Raw genomic sequence first — 17,908 nt, 5'->3', positions numbered from 1 at the left:
TGTTATTGGTTCTAAGTTTAACTAAGATAGAGAGAGCGGGAGAGAGAGAGAGAGAGAGAGTCTGTATGTGCGTGTGCGTGTGCGTGTGTGTGTGTGTGTGTGTGTCAGTGTGTGTGTGTGTCAGTGTGTGTGCCGTGAGAGACTCATGATTAGGATTTTTAGATGTGCTTTAGTGCAACTCTAAATTCTTAGTAAATGTGATACGGTTTAGTGTTGTTAGTTTTAAGTGCAATCCTTAATTCTTAGTAAATTTGATGTGTGTATGTCTGTGATTGCCTGACACTGCATGGCAATTTTCCTTGTTTTTATAAGGACAGAAAAAAGTTGAGTCTTTTCCCTACATTGCAGGTGGCCTGTCAATTGACAGGTATAATTTCTCTACAGATAATGGCAAACTGGTGTTCTTAGGCCAAAAAAAAAAAAAGTCTGTTTACGGTAACCCTAATCAAAAAATTGCTCCAGGGGCTTGCAACGTGGTACAATATATTACCTTCCTGGGAGAATGCAAGTTTCCAGTACAAAGGACTTAACATTTCTTACATACTGCTTGACTAAAATCTTTACAAACATTGACTATGTTCTATACAAGAAACACTTAATAAGGGTAAAAGGAGAAACAGAATCCGTTAGTCGCCTCTTATGACATGCTGGGGAGCATCGGGTAAATTCTTCCCCCTAACCCGCGGGATTAACTTTAAGACACTTAGCAGGTCTGTACATAAGTTGACCTGGGAGATCGAAAAAAGCTCCACCCTTAACCCACCAGGCACAGCCAGGATTGTAACAAGCAACCTTCTACTTTTTTTGTTGTTGTTTGCATGTTTGTTTGCTTAACGCCCAGCCGACCACGAAGGGCCATATCAGGGCGGTGCTGCTTTGACATAATTAATATCATGCGCCACACACAAGACAGAAGTCGCAGCACAGGCTTCATGATTGCCACTAGATTGCCAATTTTAAAGTCTTAGGTATGACCCGGCCGGGGTTCGAACCCACGACCTCCCGATCATGGGGCGGACACCTTACCACTAGGCCAACCGTGCCGGTAACCTTCTGCTGAAAGGCCTGTGTCTTAATCCACTGGGCCACTGTGCCTCCCAGTCCTCTCAAGGGAGGTAATTCTGCTCATATCATCATATGATTAGGGCCTGAAGCTTACATCACAGTCACCACTGTATTTTTGCTCTTGCTCCAATCCAGGAACAGAAGGAGGTATCCCATAGCCATGCACTTATGGCAGAATGACCGAAGTCTTTTACGTGCCATTGTGACACGGGTCAACTTTATGTGCAGACCCAGAGACGGAAGCCATGTTCCACCCCCGTGTCATCACAATGGCACGTAAAAGACCTTGGTCATTCTGCCATAAGTGCAGGTAGCTGAATACACCTAAACACGCAAACACCTGGGTAGTGCGACTCCGTTGCTGCTAGCTTTCCAATGGGAGGAAGCGACCCGAATTTCCCAGCGATGGGACAATAAAGTAATGAAAATGAAAATGAAAATGACACCCCGGGGGTGGGACATGGCTTCCGTCTCTGGGTCTGCACATAAAGTTGACCCGTGTCCGTCCCGGCCCGAATTCGAATCTGCGACCTTCCGATCACAAGTCCAGTGCTCTAGCTACCAACTGACTGTCAGCTACCATAGCCATGCACTTATTACCACTCAAAAGCCAAAACATCAGGTCAAAGTTAACGGTCAAAATCAGGGACTAGCACAGGAAGGAATCATAGGCAAAGTAATCGAATCATCGATCAGGTTTTTAAAGAATGAAATGGGAAAGAAAGGAGGGCCAAGAAGATTGATGGCTGTAATTAAAACAAAATTTGAAAGTACTGACACATCACTCAAGAAAACCAACAAACTGAAGTTCGGGGCATGTTGTATTACAACATTACACTCTTTACCGACAACATTACACTCTTTACCGACAACATTACACTCTTTACCGACAACATTACACTCTTTACCGACAACATTACACTCTTTACCGACAACATTACACTCTTTACCGACAACATTACACTCTGTACCGACAACATTACACTCTGTACCGACAACATTACACTCTTTACCGACAACATTACACTCTTTACCGACAACATTACACTCTTTACCGACAACATTACACTCTTTACCGACAACATTACACTCTTTACCGACAACATTACACTCTTTACCAAATGGTACAGAATTTATGGACCCATTAAGCAAACTATTTCTTGATCACAATAAAAATCCATTTCAGGTAATGTGACGTCCAACCAACCGTGACAACATTAATTCAATATCCTAATGAGGAAGGCAATCAAGCAGAACTGTTTTGCAACCGACACGGATGACAGAATGCTTGAGTATACTTCATTACTGATCTCGGTTAGCATAGAGACAGTGACACAGAACCGTGAAATACAGTGGCACGTCCCCCCTTTTAACTCATTGTCTCCCAGGTACGGATATATCCGTACCCACTCATATTGGCTCTATCTGACCTGGAGGTACGGATATATCCGCTCAGACGGTTAGCTTCAGTTGCTTCAATTGTAACATCGATCTAACGCCTGCATTCTAGCGTGTTGATACACACTTTCTACACAGTTACTACAATTCTGAGTGACCTGGCTGCTGCAGCACAGCTGGTCTCGGCTAAAAAAAAAAGTTGGTAAACATAGGTGGGGTACAAGAAAGTGTTGAGACGCCCTAATTTAATTAAGACGTCCTCCCTCTTAAGACCGGCCAGGTGTTTTCTCAGATATTTTGTTCATAAAGCCTCTGTAAATTTACCCCATTTTCAGACTTCCTCCTTTCTGAGACCTGCTTTTCTAAGATGTTTGTACCTGCAGCATAAATACCTGTTTGTACCTGCAGCATAAATACCTGTTTGTACCTGCAGCATTAATACCTGTTTGTACCTGCAGCATAAATAATCACCTCCATAAAGAAAGGATTGTAACATTTTGTGAATACAGGTGTTGATCACTAAATTTTCCCTCAGGTGGTAAGACTACTCCTACTTCACCAAGTCTTCCTGCCACGAGAGGTTATACCCCCAACCTAACTACATGGGTGTTACTGGGAAAAATCAAAAAACCTGAAAGGCAGGGGTCCAAAATGCTCAAGTTTGAAAGAAAGTTTCTGGACACCGACGAAACCAAATCATAATAAGCAAGATGGCGGCAAATCCAAGGGAGCGAACCGAGAAAGCACGCGAACCAGTGTCAAAAGTCGGATCGGAACCGCTGCTCGTTATTTCAACTTAGCGAAACAAAGCTTTTTTTTGTTTTTTGAAAACCCGGAAAACCGGAATTTCCGGCTTCAGATTTTTTTCAAAAACCGGAAATCCGGCAAAAGCCAGAAGAGTAACACCCATGTAACTATAGTGGTACGTACCTGTAACGATCTACCCCCTCGCCGTCCCAATTAACCCCCTCACCGTCCCAATTAACCCCCTCGCCATCCCACCCAATTAACCCCCTCGCCGTCCCACCCAATTAACCCCTTCGCCGTCCCACCCAATTAACCCCCTCGCCGTCCCACCCAATTAACCCCCTCGCCGTCCCACCCAATTAACCCCCTCGTCGTCCCACCCAATTAACCCCCTCGTCGTCCCACCCAATTAACCCCCTCGCCGTCCCACCCAATTAACCCCCTCGCCGTCCCACCCAATTAACCCCCTCGCCGTCCCACCCAATTAACCCCCTCGCCGTCCCACCCAATTAACCCCCTCGCCGTCCCCACCCCCCTCCAAGAGAGGACACCTCCCACTGTAAACATTGAAGAATGTCCTTGACTGTTGACTGTTGACTGTTGACCCGTGAACATCACTGAACTGTAAAGTAAGTTTCCCTTGCTGTGACCACACCTGAAACACAGGCTGACACTTTGGGCTGCAGCCCGCCGCCGGCCCGTACAAAATTTGTTTGTTTGTTTGCTTAACGCCCAGCCGACCACGAAGGGCCATATCAGGGCGGTGCTGCTTTGACATATAACGTGCGCCACACACAAGACAAGAAGTCGCAGCACAGGCTTCATGTCTCACCCAGTCACATTATTCTGACACCGGACCAACCAGTCCTAGCACTAACCCCATAATGCCAGACGCCAGGCGGAGCAGCCACTAGATTGCCAATTTTAAAGTCTTAGGTATGACCCGGCCGGGGTTCGAACCCACGACCTCCCGATCACGGGACGGACGCCTTACCACTAGGCCAACCGTGCCGGACCGTTCAGAGCTGTCCTCTCAGCCACAGTACAGAACAGTCGAACCCCCCCCTTTGAAGACACCCCCACCCCAAGCCCCAATTTAAGATCCCCACCCCCACCCCCTTTTAAAGACCTTTATTTTCCAGATTTTCATGAAAACCTCCGTAAATTTACCGACAGAATTTGAAAGGTCAAGGGGTTCCACTGTCCAAGCCTGTAAGCATGTCATTGTAAGTTTCCTCCGTTTTTGGACATGTATAGTTTTCTCCCATTTCAGATCCAATTTTAGGGGCGGGGATATAGCTCAGTCGGTTACTAGCGCGCTGGATTTGTATCCAGTTGGCCGCTGTCAGCGTGAGTTCGTCCCCACGTTCGGCGAGAGATTTATTTCTCAGTCAACTTTGTGTGCAGGCTCTCCTCGGTGTCCGAACACCCTCGTGTGTACACGCAAGCACAAGACCAAGTGCGCACGAAAAAGATCCTGTAATCCATGTCAGAGTTCGGTGGGTTATAGAAACACAAAAATACCCAGCATGCTTCCCCCGAAAGCGGCGTATGGCTGCCTAAATGGCGGGGTAAAAACAGTCATACACGTAAAATTCCACTCGTGCAAAAAACACGTAGTGTACGTGGGAGTTTCAGCCCACGAACGCAGAAGAAGAAGAAGAAGATCCAAGTTTATCAGATTTCTTTAGTTGTTAGAATTAACAGGGGTATTGCGCTGCACAACTGCCAATAAATTGAATGTCAGCTGCCACGTACGGCAGGTATACCGCTGTCATGCTTGTACTGTGGCAGGAAAAGAAGTCTGTAACACTGCATGGATGTTCCCCATTTTCGAGTGTTTGAGTATACCCCTACTGTTAACATCTAGGTGTGCCTTTCTTTGTGTCCTGTCTGCCGGTAACCAACCAGCTAACAGTAACAACTTGAATCAGCCCTGGGGGGGGTGGGGTGGGATAGAGCCACTTGTTAATTGTTTCTTGTTCACAAAAGCACTAATCAAAAAATTGCTCCAGGGGCTTGCAACGTAGTACAATATATGACCTTACTGGGAGAATGCAAGTTTCCAGTACAAAGGACTTAACATTTCTTACATACTGCTTGACTAAAATCTTTACAAACATTGACTATATTCTATACAAGAAACACTTAGGTAAAAGGAGAAACAGAATCCGTTAGTCGCCTCTTACGACATGCTGGCCGGGAGCCTGCGAATGGAAACTGTAATCGCTTAATGTTACATTACAGCTCATTCTGGTCCAACCCAGGTTTAAAATCTGCTAGGTACATGTATTTTCATTACACCCCCGGTATAGGGGTGTGTATAGGATTCGGTCGATGTGTTTGTTTGTGTGTTTGTGTTCGCATATAGATCTCAAGAATGAACGGACCGATCGTCACCAAACTTGGTGAACAGGTTCTATACATTCCTGAGACGGTCCTAATACAAAAAATTGGGACCAGTCAAACACACGGTTAGGGAGTTATTGGTGGATTAAGATTCTACAAGGACTTATAGAGGGACATATTAATGGTCAAAGGGAAATAACCTTCTCAGTTGGTGGCAGTGAGAATGGTTATTTCCCTTTGACCAACGGGGGTGTTTTTCCTACCTTGGAGGAATTTCTTGTTTTGTTCATTTTCATTACTAAATTATTGAGAAATTCGATTTGCATCCTCCCAGTGGAAAGCTAGCAGCATTTTTTACACAGTCACGCCACCCACATATATATGCGTATTTGAGGGTATAAATTAGCCACCTGCGCTTTTGGCAAATTACCGATATCTTTCAAAGTGGTTTTGCGGGGGTGGGACATGGATACAGTCTCTGAGCCTGCCCGAGCTAATATAAAGCCCAGGTCTCATCTGACTTCACACCCAACAAGAAACATTCACTCCATGGTAACTCTCAGCACAGTTTACATGATCTAGGTTCGAACCCTTCCTTACCGCACTTCCTCCAAAGACTCGGCGTCAGCGTGAGCCAGGGACCACCTCCGACTCAGACCCCGCCTCCGCACCCCCGACCGTACGCTCTCAGCATTCCCTGAATCGTCGTCAGACGCGTACGACACTGCAGAGTGCGAGGCGGGCAGGTTCCCCACCGACAGTCTGTTCATGCTGGCGTGGTACGTCCGCCTCCTCCCGATGACGTTGCCGAACGGCCCCTCCACCGGGCCTGACGCGGCCAGGTTACAGTCTGAGGCGAAGAACCCCTTGTTGCGGTATTGCACTTCCGTGGAAGACTGAGCCTGACCCAAGCTCTCCATGGATCCGAACACAGCCGTCGTGGATCCTGACAGAGGTTTGGGTCGAATAAAAACTGATTCTGAACCCAAATCTGCAGCGGAATCGATCGATACTCGAGTTCTAATTGAGCCCCCCGGCGTGGGCGTGTCTGGTCGGATAGAGGATATTCCATCGTCGGCAACTTGAAGGAAGCCTCCTGAAGGTTGTGACCTGGGAGTGGAGTCGTTCTCATCGTCTGTGTCAGAATCCCCATCTGGAATCTGAAGGTCTGGGTGTGCCGGGCGATCCAGAATGCCCTCGTCGGACAGTTCGCTGTCACTGTCTTTCACAAGGCGCACCAGGTGCTGCAGGTGACCGGGGGGCGGTATTCGATCGCCGCCCACCCTCTCCACCTGTATGCCTGGCACCACTCCTGCACCGCTGGCTTTCCCTTCTGCGTTGCTGTTGTTGTTTCTGTCACTCACACTGCAGAATGATTTCGTCAGCTCTTCCACTTCTGAGTCGGAGTCGTCGTGAAGTCCGTTCTCGAACGTGAGCATGTAGTGGCTGGCCTGGCCCGATATTGCTTTAGAAAAAGTCGTGGAGGTGCTTATCTCCCCCTCATCGTCAGAACCAAGTCTGTGTTCCTCAACGCCATTAGTTTCACTCTGACTTTGCCTGTCAAAGGGAGGCGACTCCTCTCTCCCGTTAGCTGGGGGAGTTAACTCACCCCCAGGAGGAGGTGACTCTGTCATGTTGACTGCGCCACAGGAATCAAAGTAAAATTTAAACTGATTCTGATTTGAACACAAATCTCAGGTTCCTAAACTCAGGCATTTCTAATGCATTAACACAGTGTCAGGTGTTTGTGTTTTAACCCCTGTAAATTCCAGAAGAACATCGGAAAGTTCTGCTGCAAGTCAAGAATCCACTGCGAATGATTCACACAATAGACACACACACTTTTTTTATGTGACTAAATATCTCCACCTCTTGATACACGCGGACACACTGCAGTCATGCACACTCAGACTTTCTCACAACATTTAGCTGATGATCATCCAGTGCAAATTTATATTGCTTCTCACTCCCAGATGTTCAATTTTGCTACAGTTAGTAGTACCGGTGTACTATCCCCTCTTCCCTAACACAGTGTTATACAATTATAATATCCTTTTACTTTTATCCGAGTACACTCCATGCTCCCTCATGAATGACCTTACTCAGCTATTAGTAGCACTGCGACTCTGTATGCCGTGTCATGTTATGTACACCTTAAAAAGCTCATTAACATTGCAATTAGCATATCCATTCTGATTTTGCTTCAAGACCCCGAGGGCAAAGATTAATTACTTTGAATACAAAACTTTCTGACCTCAGGTCACGGCCCCACCAATTAGTGAATGATTAAATTTTGTACTGACATCGACTGTATTGCCACTTATAATATATAATATACCCTTTCACAAACATATTGCTTGCCTTGGACTCTTCCATGCTCACACAAATCCATAATAACTGCTATTTACCTAGAACATTAGTATAGACCTGTTATTACTGGTATTTAAATCATATATTTTACTTTGAGGTCATCATTATTTGCGTTGAAAATAAATATATGGTATCATTATCCCCGTATTTATTCTATTTCCAGGTCTGGCTTCGCATTACACTGTACCAATCTCAAGCATGAATTTACCATCTGCACACAATGGAAGTAATCTGAACTGAAAATCCACACTGCACTCACAAGAGATTATACCCAATACCAAGCGATCAGTTTAATTAGAACTAAAAAAAGTTGCACTGAATCTGATACGCTCTTTTTCATATGCTCTGATGTGTATGAATAATTATAGCGTTATATCTTGGTATTACAGACGGGCGCAGTGGCGTGGTGGTAAGACATTGGCCTCCTAATCGGGAGGTCGTGAGTTCGAATCCTGGTTGCTGCTGCCTGGTGGGTTAAGAGTGGAGATTTTTCCGATCTCCCAGGTCAACTTATGTGCAGACCTGCTAGTAACCCCCTTCGTGTGTACACGCAAGCACAAGACCAAGTGCTCACGGAAAAGATCCATGTCGGAGTTCGGTGGGTTATTGAAACACGAAAATACCCAGCATGCCTACCCAACGAAAGTGGAGTGAAGCTGACTTATTACTGTCTTTTCTAGCTCGCTGATCACTTTGCTGAGACAGTGTTATTCCTGTCAAGCTTTCAGTACTTCTCGGGTCCAGTCACAACTTGGTACACATGTAGTAAAATCTCTATACACTTCAAACACTGCAGGGAAGTGTAAAGAAAATTGCGTGCTATTGAGATGCTATTGAGAGGCTGTAAACTCCACTCCAAGATACCTGCACATAATTCCCACCAGGGTGGACATACAGCGGAACCCGACTTCTGAGCCTACTTCTAAGACGTCAACAAATCTGAGAAAATCAGTTCTTAAAAAGGAGGGAGTCTTAAAACAGGGGTAAATTTACAGAGGTTGTAAACAGGGAGTCTTAAAATGGGGGGGGGGGGGGTGAGTTAAAAGGGGGGTTCCACTGCACCACTTGATATCACACTGCACCATCGCAGCCCATGATAAAAGATTTATTGGGCCTGTAATAAAAGGAATCCTGAGTGAAGGTCCTTACAAAGCTATAAAGCCTCTTACTCTGAAGCAGGTCGAGAATAGCAGTGAAGCTGGGAAGCTGAGTCATTTACATTCTAACAAGTCTGACCTAATCAGTGCTTTAGGCCAAACAAAAAAATAGGGTAGGAAGGTAGGCAATCACTTTTTTTTTTTTTTACTTTTTTTTTCTAATGTGTACAAATTAAACCTACTACAGGGAAATAATTGTGCGACTCGGGCGCTTTCGCTTTCATTGCATTTTCTGCACCCGTTTTCTTGTTGTTGTTTTTTTGTTGACAAATGTAATAAAAAGTTATAGGGTCGGCCCCTAAAAATAGGGTAGGTCGGGTTACCGTAACCACACCTATTTTTTACACCCCCGGTATAGGGGTGTGTATAGGATTCGTTTTTTTAGGCCTTAAAAGACCAATGGCAGTTTCAATTTATAATTTACCCGAACAAATGCCAGAAAATGTATACATGTCCTGAGTAAGTGTTGTTTATATATAACTGCCAAGTGTGCTCAATATTCGAAAATTTCAAAACTAAATTTTCATTTAATTAATATACTTACTCAACTCACATAAATGGCATTAACTTCAGTTCATTGCTAAGATATTGAAGTAGTACTCGACCCTGGTAAGGGGGGAAGTAACTCCCTAAGAAAAACAATCCGTAGTCAAGGACGGGAGTCACCTCCCCTACCGGTAACCCGCACATGCGCGGACCTGCTACCGGCCTTCATTCCCCCACGGAAACACACACCTGTAACACATATAATGTTAGCGGGGATGGATGGGAGGGTATAAACGATGTGAGTTGAGTAAGTATATTAATTAAATGAAAATTTAGTTTTGAAATTTTCGATTCAATCACATATTCTTACCTCAACTCACATAAATGGCAGATTGCACATAAAGGCGGTGGGATACTCACATTAAACTCTTGGAAGTATCTGGCCTGCGGCAACCATGGCTGGGAGGCAGTTGGTACCGTCCGGGTGAGTGCTGGCAATGTCCCGGAGGTAGTAGCTGAGGAAGACATCTTGAGACGTCCAGTATGCAGCTTTGAGGACGTCTGACATCCTACCAGACTTGAGGACAGCTAAGGAAGTTGCCCACGCTCGAGCCTCGTGAGTCCGAGGTGATCGAAGAGGAAGGACTGACTGCCCCCCCCCTTGTGTCTGCCACCACTGATAGGCATGCCTTATAAGTGTGGAAGACCATCTGGTAAGCGTGGTTTTTGCAATGTCTTTATTTCGAGCTGTATTAATCGAAATAAACAACAACTTCTGAGCTGATGCTCGAATCGGAGCGGTACGCAACAAGTAAGCCTTAAGCGCACGTACCGGACAGTTAGAAAGATCCGGATCGCCGGGGGCTAAAATGTCCCGAAGAGGCCGAATGGAAATGATCGGTGAAAGTTGGTCCGGTTTTTGATTTTTGGCGAGAAAATCGGGACGGAAACGCAGTGAAACCGAGCCGTCTCTTTCAAAAGTGATATCACGGTCTAAACCTGAGAGGCCGTGGATCTCGCTGCCCCTTCGCGCGGAAGCGAGCAGTATGAGCATGAGAGTTTTGCGCGTAAGGTCAGAAAGACTAGCGTCTTGTAAAGGTTCGAAAGCACTAGAACGGAGAAATTCGAGTACTAGCAGAACGTCCCAAGCCGGGACAGAAGTTCTCTCCGTTGCAGAACTGAGGGCCGCGCCCTTTAGCACACTCGCGATGACTCCCCCGAGGGAGATGGAGCGACCAAGTTGCTTAAGAGTAACTGAGATGGCTGAGCGGCGAACGCGCAAAGTGGACGCGGCGCGTCCCTGAGCGGAGAGCCATGCCAAGTGGTTTGCGACCTGCATTGATCGCGGGGCAACCGGGACAACATTGTTGGCCGCACACCATCGAGTCCAAGCCAGCCAGTGCGACGAATAAACGGAGGAGGTGGAACGCCTGTGAGCCTTCTGGACTAAGTCCAGAGTAAGGTCTGAGGCGCCTGAGCGCTTCAGTGATCGCCGAACAGTCGCCAGGCGTGAAGATCCAGGAACTCGGGGCGATCGTGAAGAATGCCCGTCCTGGGCTGTAGAAGCTCCCCTCGCCGAAGGCTGAGCGGAATTGGCGGGCCGCTGGCGAGCCGCAGGAGGTCCGGGAACCAATGCTGACTGGGCCAGCGCGGTGCCACGAGAAGAAGACGAGGCCGCTCTAAGTCGGCTTTTCGCAGGACCCTTCCGATGAGTGGAGTGGGAGGGAAGGCGTAAGCCACTAGCCCTGTCCAGCTTATCGTCATCGCGTCGATCTTCCACGCTTCCGGGTCCGGAAACGGGGAAACAAAGATCGGAAGGCGACGCGAAAACCTCGTGGCGAAGAGGTCGACCATCGGTCGCTCTACCTGCGCCCAAAGGCGGAGGAGCGCCTGATGCGTGATGGTCCACTCTGTGTGGAGGATCTGAGAGGACCGGCTGAGGGCGTCGGCCAGGACGTTCAGGCAGCCGGGCAGGTAGCGAGCCGAGACCAGAATCTGATGGCGAGCGCACCAAGAAAGGATCTCGCATGCTCGGCTGGACAACAGTTGAGATCGGGAACCGCCCTGTTTGTTGAGGTAGGCAGCGACTGTCGTGTTGTCGGTATGAATCAACACATGGGTGCCCTGGAGGGCGGAGAGAAAATGCTGAAGCCCCAGAAAGACCGCCTCGAGCTCGAGGCGATTGATGTGCCAAAGCCGCTGCTCTTGTGACCACCGACCGGACGTCGTGTGTGTGTCTACATGAGCCCCCCAACCCTTCTGAGACGCGTCCGAAAAGAGATGCGTGGAGGGAGGAGGAAGCGCTATGGGCACTCCCTGCAGAAGCCAAGGGGTGTTCATCCACTGAAGCGTGGTCTGCTGAAACCAGACCCCGAGAGGAACCAAAACGTCCCAGCCTTGTGAAGTCGGATTCCAGACTGAACTGAGAGCCGCCTGAAACGGGCGCTTGTGGGATCTGCCTAGCGGAATAAGGGACGACATGGACTCCATCTGGCCCTGTACAGACGCAAGCGTCCGGGCTGGAGCTGACTGAAGCCCTAAAAGGGAAGACAGGAGAGCTTGCAGTTTGTCCACCCGGCGTTGAGTGGGACGAACTGTCCACTCCCGTGAATCGAAAACCATGCCGAGGTAAGTAAAGGTCTGCGACGGAGTCAACTCGGACTTGGTGTGGTTGACTTGGAAGCCGAGATCCTGAGCCTGGGCAAGGACAAACTGGGTATGCTGAAGGCATAGCGCTTCCCGCTGATGAAGGATCAGCCAGTCGTCCAAGTATGCCCTGAGCCGAACCCCGTGCTGCCGAACAAGGGCACAAAGCTGGCGCACCACCATGGTGAACGCCCAGGGAGCAAGTGACAGCCCGAAGGGTAGGGCCCGAAACTGGAAGATTCGGTCCCCCCACAGAAAACGCAACCACTTCCGGTCCGCCTCGTGCATGAGGATGTGGAAGTAGGCGTCCGTCAGGTCGACGGACGTCACCCAGTCGCCCGGGCGAAGCGCCTCCCTGACGGTCGCCGGCGTTTCCATGGTGAACCGAATTTTGCGCAAAAAGCGGTTCAGTGGAGAGAGGTCCAAGACTGGCCGCCACCCCCCGGAAGCCTTGGGGACAACGAAGATTCTTCCGTAAAAACCCAAGGAGGAGTGGTCGAGAACCTCCTCTATAGCCTGCTTCTGCAGCAAGAGAAGGATTTCTGCCTGAATTGCCTCCCGAGCGTCGGGGCTGGCCGGAAACCGGAAGTTGGCCGGCGCTCTGGACAAAGGGGCCTTGCCTTCCTGCCAAGGAAGGCGGAACCCCGATCGAATCACCCCCATGATCCATAGGCTGCTTGTCCGAGACAGCCAAGCTGGAAGGGCCCGGGAGAGGCCGCCTGCTACCAAAAGGGTAGAGGCTGGGGGGGTGACTGGATCGGGGGGGTCTCATTGGGGGTTGGGCTTGCGCCCAGACCCCCGCTTCCCAAAGGAAGGTTTACGCTGGTAAGGGCGGGAACGTGAACCACCCCTACCTGCCTGAGACGACTTCTGCCCCGAGGACTTGCCTGCAGCTGGTGCAGAACTCCGTGGTTTGTTACCGTGCTGCTTAAGAGCGAGTTCCGTCAGTTGCACCACATGATGGTCACGAGCCTCCTCCGTTTGCTGCCGGAGGGCATCCAAAGAGCGTGATCCCAGCAACGCACCCTCTGAGAAGGGAGAGACTCTCAAAGAGTCTATGGTGGCCTTATCCGTCAGGCGTGAGCCGTTAAGAAAAGCCTCGCGCCTCCAAAACACAACCTGAGAGTAGAGCCGAGCAGCAAGAGTCATCTGACTGTCAGTGACCTTCGCGAGGGCCGCCAAGAGCATGGCAGCGTCAGCCTCAATGGCATCGTCACGGAACCTAAAAGGTTCGATGGACGAAGCGATGGCTCTCGTGAGAGACCGGATGAGCGTTTCCGCTAAAGAGGTCAGTTCGAGGGAAGAACGCCCGCTCTCCTCCAGCCCGAGTAGACTCTGTTCCGTACACACGGCAGTCCTATCTCGGCTATAACCGTCCTGCCGTAAGCGAGCCAGTTCCGGAGTCACCGGAAGTGGAGCTGTGGGCAGTGAAAACGAGGAGAGAAGAGAATGTGGCCTGCTAGGCAGCCGCGATCTTCTTGAATTAGCTGGGAGGCCGCCGCCTGCCTGAGCCGAGGCTAACCAAGGCTGAGCAGACGGGGGGGCTTCCCCATGAGCAGCCAGGAGAGGGTAGGGTGTGTTAGCGTCCGCCAACACCTGAGCCATCACAAAAGGGACGGAAGGAGATTCCATGAACCGGAACTTCACCTTCGTGTCCCCCGCGCCCGCAAAATCTGCCAAAGCAGAAGGAGGGGGTGCGACCACAGTAGAATCTGCGGAGACACCCTCAGGGAAATACCGTGAGGTTATCTCCGCAGCCAACTCCAGAGTAGGGCCCAGTTTATTGGGAATCCGTAAGGGGGTAGCAGATTCAGAGCAATCCTCATCCCCTTCCTGTTCCTCTCCAAAACCTTCCTGATCTCCATCAGAAGGAGGGTCCGGCAAACCGGAAACCCACCCGTCCACGGAAGCGGAAGTGGCTAGAGTCGGTTGAACAATAGACGGAAGCGCCGCAAACTGTCCACCAACAGCACCGCCGACAACCGGAACCGCCGCGGCGGAACCGGAAGTCGGGGCCGGAAGTCGATGCGTAACCAGGGACGGGATAGCAGGGACACTGCCACCGGAACCACTAGCCCGCTGTCCTCCACCGGAAGTGCCTGCCACAGCACAACCGGAAGTCGAGGACGACAATCCGCGGGCAGGCCCGACCGGAAGCCCCGAGGGGCAACCAGAGGAGCCTACCCCCTGCGAACTCCAACCAGGAACGGCGGCAGCCGAACCAAGAGCTACAGGTCGATGACCGCCGACAGAATCTTGTAGGCCAGAGCTGGGCAAACAAGACGCTGCTGCCTGCCCCCCAGAGGCCGGGACAGCCGAAACTGATCCCAGGGGGGCAGGCTGGCGCGCTACGCCGCTCCCTAGCGCACCCGCCACGTGATGGACGGTGTACTGCCGGGGAGGAGCCGTCTGCGAACCCGGCGACGCCAGAGCGTAACCCGGGCCCGCAGGCAAGTGTGAGCCCCCAAAAAGATGGGGACTCCCACAAACGCCGCCCAACGCCGAAGCGCTGGAACCGGGCGGCGCTAAGGACGCGAACCCCCCTGAAAAGGCAGGGGAATCCGCGACCGAACCAGAAAAATCCGGCCCGAGATCAGCCGACGTGATCGTCGCGGACGGCCGCAGCCTAGAAAGAGAAGCCACCCCCCCCACGCCAGGCGGGAGGGGAGCGACAGGCCTTTCAGCCGAATGCAAGGCAACTAGATCATGTTTCAGAGTTGCAAACATAGCCAGAATTTCTTCCCGCGACACGGACTCGCTAGACCGTGGCGTCTGCGAGCGCGAGAGAGGAGAAGTAGAACGTTCCCGCGTAGGGAAAACCGGTGACGGTGACGTAGAGTTGAGCGACACCCGTTCTGTCTTCTTAGTCGCCGGGTCAGTGACCAGAATTAAAGAAGTAGGCTGTGAAGAAGACACAGAGGCACGCGCCTTTGATTTAGACTTGGGCTTGTCTTTATCCTTCTCTTTTCCCGGTGAAGAGAGTAGGGAAACAAGTTTGCCCTTGCTTTTTGAGTTTTTGTCCGCCATTTGCAATATCGAACACGCGCACGTGGAGATGAATTACAACAGCGAAAATACTCAAACGAACGAAAATACTCGAACGAAAGCAGCGAAGAGATTGAAACGATCTTACCTAAAGATAGCAACGCAAAAACCAGGGTCAAATGGCCTTCCACGAAGGCCAAGGCAAAAAATATGCCGGAGTACAACAACACGTCTGTGCAGTAGTGTTGAAGTGGGTGGAATGAAGGCCGGTAGCAGGTCCGCGCATGTGCGGGTTACCGGTAGGGGAGGTGACTCCCGTCCTTGACTACGGATTGTTTTTCTTAGGGAGTTACTTCCCCCCTTACCAGGGTCGAGTACTACTTCAATATCTTAGCAATGAACTGAAGTTAATGCCATTTATGTGAGTTGAGGTAAGAATATGTGATTGAATTCAAACACAGATGTTAAAGGTACAATTTCCTTCTCGCGAAAGAATCCTAGCTGTTCACTTCCACAGACCTTCTTCTTCTTCTTCGTTCATGGGCTTAGACTCTCATGTTCACTCATGTTTTTAGCACGAGTGGATTTTTACGTGTTTGACAGTTTTTACCCCGCCTTTCAGGCAGCATACGCCGATTTCGGGGGAGGCATGCTGGGTATTTTTGTGTTTCTATAACCCACCGAACTCTGACATGGATTACAGGATCTTTTCCGTGCGCACTTGGTCTTGTGCTTGCGTGTATACACACGAAGGGGGATAAGTCACTAGCAGGTCTGCACATCAGTTGACCTGGGAGATGGGAAAAATCTCCACTCTTAACCCACCAGGCGGCTGCAGCAACCGGGATTCGAACTCACGACCTCCCGATTGAAAGGCCGACGTCTTACCACAACGCCACTGCGCCCGTCACTACCACAGATCTGTCAACTCAAGCTTAAAACTTTGTTCAGAGTGATTCTTTCAAATTGACAAAAATCAACAGCAATTGATTGGGTAATTTTTGTGTGAAATTAATTGTGTCAGGATGCACCTACATCTATCCTATAAATCAATTCCGAAAAAAATTCTCACTGCACAGAATTTTGATTTTTAGTATGTTTCTAAATAAAAAGATGCTGAGACTTATTTCATACTAAAAGCTTTAAAAGTGAGACCTGTGGTGGCTACTGTTATTAAAATGAGGGAGGTACCTTTAACACCGATAGTACTATGTCGATTAAGAGCAAGACTCAGCCCTGAATGGCCAATTTACCTGTGTTGACACACCTGCCTGTTCTACCTGCCAGCTTTACCTGCCCCTCCTGTGATTACAACTTCTCTCTCTCCCTCCCTTCAGCCCTGTGTAACAACACTGCACAAAGGCTAGGCCTCTGAGGTAATCACAATGCAATCTCCACAAGTCGCCCTCCACATCCACTAGCCCACACACCTTGCGTAATCCACCAACAACATTCACAAAACAAAGCCTCTTCTGTCCCCGTTATGTCCTCCCCTCTCTCTATTTTATTTCTTCCTCTTCAAGTTAAAAATCCTCAAGCTGTCTTTTCAAGTCTATCCTCTATCTCTTGAAGCTAAAAATCCTCAGTCTTTTTCAAGTCTTCCTCTATCTCAAGTCTTGCTCTGGTTTTCAGATCTTCTTGTCGTTTTTAAGTCTTCCTCTTCTGTCTTTTTCAAGTCTTCCTCTATCTTAATGTTTAAGTCTAATTCCTTATTTCAGTATGTTAAGACCCAGAGAACATTGTAACATTTGCAAGCAAGGTCAATTTTTTTTAAATTTTCTCACCGCTCAAATAAAGTTAAATTTAGTTTCCCCCTTGACAACACATTGCACGCTAGTGCTGGGGTTAACAAAGCTTTCTCTCATGATTCCACATGCATTTTGAGGAAGAAAATCACTTTTTCATTGAACACTTTTATTGGGTTCCGGAGACTAAAGTGACTAACAATAGCTGTTGCTGTCAATTTTCCAGAACCCTTCCTTATTCGATCATCTACATCACATAGAAAAACTGCACAGACTGGCAGGTAAAACTAAGCAATATGTCAACTGTCATTTTCCCCGGTCACAATAGGCGCATTATCTACCTTGCAGTCACATCACAGCTTGATCATTTCACCGGTCTACGTCAGGCTCTCAGTAGAGACCCAATACAGAAAGAATGCCCCTACCCAGTGAATACCTGTCAGTGTCACAACGAGACATAACCTAACGCCCATTGCGTGCACTGTAACGGTAACTGTAAGTAGAACAGATGGGAGTTGCTCGAGTCATTAACTCTTCCCTGACAAATAAGATCGATATGATTTACCTCTCGAGTGTAGATTTCAACCGTGGACAATTGCTATACACCTGTTAACACAATAACTAAGACTGTAAGAGTGATTTCTTTTACTAAACAATGATGTAAGTAATACAGAAAGCTGCACTCATCTACCTCACTCAGTCTCTAGTTGTGGTAAAATAGTTTAGTCCCTCTTTAGGGTGAGGGCCAGATGCAAAAAAGCATATCTATGCTTATTCTTGTCACCCTCGAAAAATAAAGATTTGTCATTGTCATTGTCTACCTTAAGTTAAGTCACAATGCAGAAGTTACAGTAACAACACATATATAGCCAGTAATCACAATTAAGTCAGTTTGTCCTAGCTGCTACTCTCACTGTCTACACTGTAACAGTAAGTCACAATGCAGAACTTACAGTAAGA

The 17,908-nt window shown here is 48.8% G+C and overlaps 2 protein-coding genes across 4 annotated transcripts in view; both read right to left on the bottom strand.

Moving 5' to 3' along the window:
* Positions 1–7,682, bottom strand: part of LOC138951143 (unconventional myosin-Va-like) — a 38,692-nt gene extending 31,010 nt beyond the window's left edge. For 2 of the 3 annotated variants that reach the window (XR_011451010.1, XM_070322785.1), the window contains exon 1: positions 6,160–7,682. Coding sequence is in view for 2 of the 3 variants with exons in the window: in XM_070322785.1 (XP_070178886.1) it covers positions 6,160–7,193 (1,034 nt within the window). In the remaining variant the exon portion in view is untranslated. The remainder of the gene's footprint in view (positions 1–6,159) is intronic. The other variant, XM_070322786.1, reaches the window with a different exon arrangement.
* A 5,304-nt stretch (positions 7,683–12,986) lies between these two features.
* Positions 12,987–15,245, bottom strand: LOC138950047 (uncharacterized). The gene has a single exon (XM_070321830.1). The coding sequence runs from the start codon at positions 15,243–15,245 to the stop codon at positions 12,987–12,989; it is 2,259 nt and encodes a 752-aa protein (XP_070177931.1).
* Between the last annotated feature and the right edge of the window lie 2,663 nt (positions 15,246–17,908).

Source organism: Littorina saxatilis, linkage group LG16 (genome assembly GCF_037325665.1).
Source record: "Littorina saxatilis isolate snail1 linkage group LG16, US_GU_Lsax_2.0, whole genome shotgun sequence".
Taxonomy (NCBI): Eukaryota; Metazoa; Mollusca; class Gastropoda; order Littorinimorpha; family Littorinidae; genus Littorina; species Littorina saxatilis.
Note: the sequence above shows the minus strand (reverse complement) of the source record. Positions and strands in the feature narration are given on the sequence as shown.